The 8008-nt window shown below is 42.9% G+C and overlaps 1 protein-coding gene across 1 annotated transcript in view; it reads left to right on the forward strand.

Moving 5' to 3' along the window:
• The first annotated feature begins 3641 nt into the window (after positions 1 to 3641).
• ZFP57 (ZFP57 zinc finger protein) overlaps positions 3642 to 8008 on the forward strand; it is an 8303-nt gene continuing 3936 nt past the window's right edge. Inside the window, exons 1-3 of the mRNA XM_006896285.1 lie at positions 3642 to 3656; positions 6815 to 6941; positions 7655 to 7813. Of these exons, the coding sequence (XP_006896347.1) occupies positions 3642 to 3656; positions 6815 to 6941; positions 7655 to 7813 (301 nt within the window). The remainder of the gene's footprint in view (positions 3657 to 6814; positions 6942 to 7654; positions 7814 to 8008) is intronic.

The raw sequence follows: 8008 nt of genomic DNA on the forward strand, positions 1-8008 counted from the left end.
TCAGGCAGGGCTAGGGAGCTCTGATGGCTTAATGGTATGGAATTGTGCTGCCAACACAAAGGTAGGTGATGCAAATCTATCAGCTGCTCCACAGAAAAAAGATGGGCCATCTCCTTTGCAATTTACTGCCTTTAAAAATGGACCATACATAACAACATTAATGCTGGAAAAGGTAGAGGGTCAGTGAAAGAAAAGACCCTCAGCACATCAGGTTCCTGGGCTTGGATTAAGGGAGGGACACATCTTGGAATGTGGATTGTTTATAACAGTACCTTCTCTTATCCATGAAGAGTTTCCTCTGTAGCTGTGTTTTAGACTAGTTGATCTGGCCTTTTTCTAGAAATGGTTGGTACTATTCTCATGTTATGACTTAAAGGGAGTAGCAGTAACTCCTGTAGGAACAGATGGGAAAGGACAACAAAAGGGTATTCATTTGTTACTAAAAAGATATTAGTCTTAGACTAGTAACAAGGCTGATAGTGTGTCCTAGAGAACTCTGGAGGCATAGTCCACAGGGAGTTGTAATACTAACCCAAAGGTGGCATCTCTCTTCCTATTTCAATCTCCTTGTGATTCTCTGGGAGAAAGATGGGCAATCTCCTCCTGTGTGATTTACAGTCTCTGAAAACCTGCTGAAAGGTCAGGTGTGAGTCAGTTCTGACTTAACAGCAATTAGCTTTTTTGAGGTCATTGTGTCCTTTAAAAAACTCATTACTGTCCAATTGGAGCAACTCATAGCTGACCATCAATTGTCTTTCTGAGGCAATGTAACTCCCTGTGGGCTAGACCACCAAAGCTCTATCTTGTATCCATTGTTGTGCACATTTGAATTGGATCTGACCCATAGATGACCCTCCAGCTGGTTTTCAGAGACAGTAAGTCACATGGGAGGAGATTTTCTATCTTGCTCTCAAAGAGCAGCTAGTGGGTTTCAATTGCAAGAAAAAGTGTAAGTTTGACTGTGCTGTTTATAATAATTCACCTGCATAGTGCAAGTTATTGATGAGTCTTCCTCTAATGATTCTGATGCCGCGTTCTTCATAGGGTCTGGCTTCGTGAATTATTTGCTCAGCATCGAGATTGAATTGTTATTGTTGTATGTGCCATCAAATCACCTGCAACTCATAGCAGCTCTATGTACAGTAGCTCTGACTCCTGCCCTATTTTGAGCCATTCTCACTGTCTCTTGACACACCTTTCCCTCATTACCCCATTACACATACTGTGTCAGTCCACCTCACCTAGGATCTTCTTTTCCTGCACTGTCCTTCCACCCTTCCAAGCATGATGTCCTTCTCCATGGAATGGTCCCTCCTGGCCCAAAGTACGTGAGACAGAGCTTGAAAATCCTTGCCTCTAAGGAACGGCTTGGTTTCCTCTTCTCCAGGACAGACCTGTTTATTCTCTTGGCAATCTATGGTATATTCAATACCCTTCTCCAGCACCATAACTCAAAGGCATCAATAATTCTGTCATCTTTAGTCATTGTCCAGCTCTCTAATGCATAGCAAATAATTGTGAAGATGATGGCCTGGATCTGGTACAACCCTAGTCTCTAGACTGACATCTTTGCTCTTTAGCACTTTGGAGAGGTCCCTGACAGCAGACTTATGTAATTCAATTAGTCTTCTGATTTCCTAATAGTTGGTGCCAAGAGTGTTGATTGTGGAACTGAGCAAGCTGAAATTGTTAACAACATCAATCTCTTCTCCATCTATCATGGTGCTGTCAATTAGCCCAGTGGTGAGAATCTTTGTCTTCTTGATGTTGAACTTCAATCCTTATTGAAGACTACAGTCCTTGACACTCTGCAGCAAATGCTTCATGTCCTCTTCAGTTTTGGCAGGCAAGGTTGTGTCATCTGCATAACAGTTTGTTGAAGAGTCTTCCGCCAATCCTGATGCCACATTCTTCATAATAAAGTTCAGCCTCCTAAATGATCTGTTCCACATAGATTGAGTTATTGTTGTGTACCATTGAGTTGGAACCAACCCATAGCTGACCCTCCAGTGGGTTTTCAGAGACAGTAAATTGCACAAAAAGAGATTGTCCATCCTTCTCCTGTGGGCCCGCTGGTAGATTTTTTATTTTTAGGTTTCCAAAGCTATAAATATTTATTTTTTAAAAAGTTATGTATTTGGTTTTTATTTTAATGAACATTTACAGAGATTTTGGATTTCCATTTATTCATTGTTGCACTTTTCCCCCTGCCCACTCCCTGCAGTTTGTTCCTCTCCTTGAAAAGTAAAAGAAAAATTCATTCATTGGTATACAATTCCGTGCACCCTCCACCACTACCCCCCGCCCCCCCGGTACACTACACTATGCAGCCTTCATTCTGGACTCTTATCATAATCGTAATACCCAATAACATATCGCTTTGGGACTGTTCTCTCCCTCATCTGTTTCAATGCAGTATACTTAATTTGCAAGGAGGAGTGGCATCCACTTCCATAATAGCTTGCCTCCAGAAACTCTATGAACCTTGAGAGAGGATGAAAGGCACCCAAGCATTGAGGGCTCTCCTTCATAGGGTCACTATGAGTTTCCTGCGACTCGACAACACTTAACAACAACATACATAATTTATCCAATTTTTTCTCAGTCTCTTCCCAACCCCGATGTCCGTCCCATTCTACAACAGTGACACTATGCAGTATTTGTCCTTTTGTGACTGAGATACTTAACTCAGCATAATATCCTCCAGGGTCACCCATTTTGAATAATATTGCATGAGTTCCTTGGTTTTCAATGCAGCATAGTATTCCATTGTGTGAATATACCACAGCTGGTAGATTTTAACCTTGTGCTTTGAGATTGCAGCACAGTTTCTTACCAGTAGGCCACCCTACAGATTGAATATATATTCCAGAAAGAATATTCCCCTGATGCACACCCTTTTTTATATACAGTTCCATATTCCATTTGAACTTTAGCTTCTTGGTCTAGGAATAGATTTTGTATGAGCAAAATGTGTTCTGGGATTCCCATTCTTCTCAATGTTAGTTGTAGTTTGTTGTGACCCACATAATTAGATGCCTTTGCACAGTCAATAAAACACAGACAGACATTCTTCTTTGCTTTCAGCCAGCATCTATTTAACATCAGCAATAATATCACTGGGGCCACAGCCTCTTCTAAATCCAGCTTGAACTTTTGGAAGTTCCCTCTCGATACATTTGTTTTTTGATGATATTATGTAATGTTTTGCTTGCACGTGCTATTAATGATATTGTTCAATAATTTCCACATTCAGTTAGATCACCTTTGACATGTTTCTAGGAGAAGCTATTTTTTGGAAAAGGAAATCATGCTTTAAAGTGTGGAAGATCTGAGAAGACCCTCATCAAGATGGATTGACATTGTTACTGCAGCAATAGGCTCAATAGTATCAGAGATGGTGAGGATGGCACAGGATAGGGTCCAGGTCTGTTGTTGATAGGGTCGCTATGAGTTGGATTTAATGCGATAGTACTTAATAACATTATTATAATATGTTCATCTCAATTATCCCTTTAATATTTGTTGCTGTTCTACTCTAACATGAGAGTCACTTTGAATCAGCATTGATTGACAGCCGTTAGAAGAGTAAGCTGGAGGGAGAATACTTCACTGAGTGAAATGTAATCTTAAAAGGGAAAATGGCGGCCCTCAGGGTGAGCTGGCCCTTGGGGTGAGGTGGCCCTCAGGGTGAACCGTTTGGCCCTTGAGGTGAGCCATTTGGTCCTCGGGGTGAGCTCTTCGGCCCTCGGGTTATACCATCCGACCCCTGGGTAGAGCCTTCAGGTGGCTGGGAAAAATTGCCTAGGGTATACAGAGAATTTTATCTAGGCTACTTTCCTCCACCTTCTCCCCCAGTACACCCATAAATAACACCTCTAGATCCCTTCTATTTGTAACTCACAAGTTTGTTCTCTCTAGGTTTGCTCCCTTTCCTATAGGTAAGCTTAACAATGAGTTTAACTCCAGACCTGACCCTGAACCCAGTGCCAGAGACAAAAAGGAAATACAACTGCCAGCTAAGGAAGCAAAGGAGGATGGAGGCTCAGAGCTCAGTCAGCCATCCCCACTGAACCCACCGTAGAAAACACTTTGCAGTACAGAGGGGAGTAAATATCAGGAAAATATCTTCTAACAGAACAAGAAGGCAAGCAGCGTTAACCCAGGACCACCAGTAAGGTGATAAAGTGTGCTTCCTTTCCCACTTCACATCAGTGCCCCTGTTCAGCATGAAGAAGCCAGAGAGTCTGTGCCCCATTCCCAAATGAGAAACCCACATTTCCCTGTATCATCTGGTCCCCACTGGATCTTTCTCATTCCCTTTACCTACTCCCCCCACCCACCAAATTGTGCAGCCCTGCAACTGCATCCCTGCAATTTCATCCCTGCCCATCCTTACCCTTCTGTTCCCAACCCTCACTTCCTTGTATCCCCATACATGTTTTTCACAATAAAAAAAAGGAAAAAAAGGGGGTGGGGAAAGAGAAGAAGGAACTTTGAATCCAAGGAATGTGGCTTTTATGATGGTAGTTAAACTGGTAGTTAATACCATCAAATACCCTTTTCCTTCCTAGTAGGAAAAAAACCAAACTGTGAGCAGGTTTTCTATCTTTAAGCTTTTTTGTTCTGTCTCAAGGAGACATGAAGTATGTGGCTGCCAGTAGGAAGAGGTTTGACTATTCCTCAGGAAAACTCTGGTGGTGCCATCCATAGTTGCACTGCTAATCCAGAGGAGAGGTGATGCATCTCCAGAGACTCTGAGGAAGAAAGATGGATGGTCTCCTACCTTTATGATTTATAGTCTCAGAAACCTGAGAGTCCTTATGAGTTGGACCTGACTAGATAGATGGCAGTGAATGAGTAATGTCTCAAGAAAGGGCAGAAAATCCTAGGACCCAATTCATTGTGAGCCCTGAATAAGTGTGTGCTGGCAGATTATCACAATTATTCTTTGCAAAGTTGTAAATATTAGAAATTTGCCACAGAATCATATATTCTTTTTCATCCTAAAAGGTATCTCCATTATTTTCATTTTTCTAATAAAACCAAGTCAGACAGGATGAAGAGACAGGCCCAAGGTGATTTATGATAATTCAGGGCTGGTTACCATCAGACACTGCTGCCCTGCACAGAGCACTGAGCAGTGGAAATGATGTCTTTAATAATACTGGGTCTGGTGTTTGAATGCTAACTCTCCTGTGGCCATGGGTATCCTGGAACAAGTTACGTAGCATCTCTGTACTTTATTGTTGTTGTTAGGTGCCACTGAGTTGAGTATGACTCATAGTTGCCCTATGAACAACTTTATCTTAAGACATCCATCTTTACCATCTCTAACACACTCAAGACCATCGTTACAGTCATGTCAATCCATCTTGTTGTGGTGACCCTCTACCTTTCCAAGCATGATGACCTTCTCCAAGGATTGGCCTCTCCGAACAACATGCCCAAATGATGTGAGATGGAGTTTCACCATCCTTGCTTCCAAAGAGCAACCTGGTTTCACTTTGTCCATTACAGACTTGCTTGATCTCATGGGATATTCAGTACTCTTCTCCAACACCACAACTCATAGGCATCAGTTCTTCTCTTGTCCTTAATCGTTGTCCAACTTTCCTTAAAATGGGAACAATAACTGTTACCTCCCAGAGTAATCGTGCTGAGAGGATCCAAGGGTACAAAGCATCACTTTAATAGCATTTGATCTTCTCTGATCAAAGAAGCAAACCTGCTTCTCACTTTCTCTCTTGCTAATATGTTTTGTTTCTCTCTCAGATTCCTGACTGGATATCAGCCAGTGGTTAGAATCAGAGGGAACAAGCAGATGCTTTCTTAGATCCAAACTGACATTGCTGGACAATGACACCTGAGCCAAAAATGACCAGGACTCTCAATCCTATGGCTGTGACTTTGGCACAGCCTTTCAAAGCTGAGAAAGAGATGAATTTGGACATTTATATAGAAACCGAAGACAAACCCTTGAAGTCAATTCATTGTCCAGAGGAAGCCACATCAACATCTAGGAACTCTGTGTGGTTTCCCCAGCTGCTCAGTTACAAGGGAGGTAGAATGTCCCACCCAGGGGCCCAGTTGGGATCGGACAAAGCTAGAAAGAGACCCCATGAAAGAGATATTGGGTCAGTTGAGGTCAGTGCAACCTATACAGAAGCAGCTCTTTCAGACGGACAAGATGGCAGCATCCCTTCAGGAAGCCTTGAAGAAAGAGTACTTGTGGATGGCACCGGTGAGAACAACCAGAGAGAGGGTGGGAACCAGGCCCCTGGAATGCGTGAGCTCTTTCACCCATCCTCCTCCTACTTCAAGTCAGATAGACTCTCAAAACACTCAGAGAAAGGGCTGCAAGACCTCTTCCCTCCCCACCAGTCATCCCGGCACCCATCAGACAGAGCATTAACCTTTTCCCCTTTGCTTTTCTTATCTTCAGCATCTGCTTTTCTCCCTACATCTTCCTTTATCTTCCTTATCTTAGAGTTGCTGGCTTTGTATCAGTTTTCTCCTAGTTCTTGCTTTTGTGCTTTTGTTTTTCTCTTTGCCCATATTTTTTTTTAATTTAGGTTGTTTATTTTTCATTTCAATGAACATCTACAGAGATTTTGGGATTCCATTCATTCATTGTTGCACCCTTCTCCCCGCATAAACCCCTCCCCCTTCCCCTTCCCCCCCTTATGCCCATATTTTTTATATTTGTCTTCCATTTTTTTTTCACCCCTTATATTTCCATTTTCTAAATACTGAGACTGGATGCATAGCGGTATACATTTCTCCTTGACTCCCCGAGTCCCTCCTATTCTAGAAGCCAGTTGCCTTTGATGATGTAACAGTAAACTTCACCCAAGAAGAGTGGAACTGTCTAGATGATAACCAGAGGGCCCTTTACTGGGATGTTATGTTGGAGACCTTCAGGAATCTAGAGTATGTAGGTAAGAAACTGGAGTTCCCTTTGTAAACTGTTTGTCCCAAGACCCTGAGGCATCTGGTTTCTCTGGGCATATGAATCAGCTCATTGTGAGCTTCACTAATCCTTGGCTCTAAACCTTCCAGGTATGGAAAGTCCGGGTCACTAAATTTAGAGGTACAGGAAAGAATGGAAGCCTGTATGAAAGCAAATATTTGAAAACAAACGAATCAAGATGCAATATTCCCAGACTAGAGAGATTTACCTTGAAGCTCTTCCTCTAAGCAGTATTTACTGAGCCACTCCTTTACTTCAGGCACTTATCTTTCTCTGTGTCTGCATTTACTAGATTATGGTTCTTAAACAAAGGCTATAAAAGTTTGCCTATAGTCCCTAAGGAGTTGTGCTACTAACTGGAGAGTGGTGTTTCTCTGGTGGTTTGAATCCAAAGATGAGCAATCTCTTCCTGGACTATTTGGTGGTGTTAGTGGTGGTGGTGGTGGTGTACCTTTGAGCCAGAACTGACCCCTAGCTGACCCTCTAGGGGGGTTTCAGAAGCCAATTTCCCATCCTTCTCCTCTGTGGCTGGTGGCCTTGAATTGCCTTTGAGATAGCAACACAGATTCTTGCCACTAACGCCACCAGTGTAGCCTCTGAAAACCTGCTAAAGGGGCAGCTATGACTTGGTTCTAACACAAGGGGTATGATTTTGAGTGTTTTTTGGTTTAATCTTTGTAGGTTGTGAAGGGGCCAAACCTAGACCAACTCACCTCTCTCATTCCAACTCTCTAGCCAAAGCCTTTCTGTCTAAACCAGATCCAGTTACCAAGACTGAGCAAGCAGAGGAGCAGTGGGGAATGGATCACCTGCCCTCAGACAGAGACTGCTTCCCTTTAGGTAAGAATCGTGAAGAAGAGAGGGCAATGAAAGGGGCCCAAGATGCAAATCCTGGAAGGAGGGCTGACTGAGAAGCTTATGCTTCTGTGTATCCCCACCTTGTTATTGTTGTTATGTGCCATCGAGTCGCTTGCGACTCATAGCGACCCTATGTACAACAGCCCTAAACTCTGCTCTGTCCTGTGCCAATCGCAC

The sequence above is a fragment of the Elephantulus edwardii genome, unplaced genomic scaffold (assembly GCF_000299155.1).
Source record: "Elephantulus edwardii isolate Elephantulus edwardi_28Jun2011 unplaced genomic scaffold, EleEdw1.0 scaffold00184, whole genome shotgun sequence".
Lineage (NCBI taxonomy): Eukaryota > Metazoa > Chordata > Mammalia > Macroscelidea > Macroscelididae > Elephantulus > Elephantulus edwardii.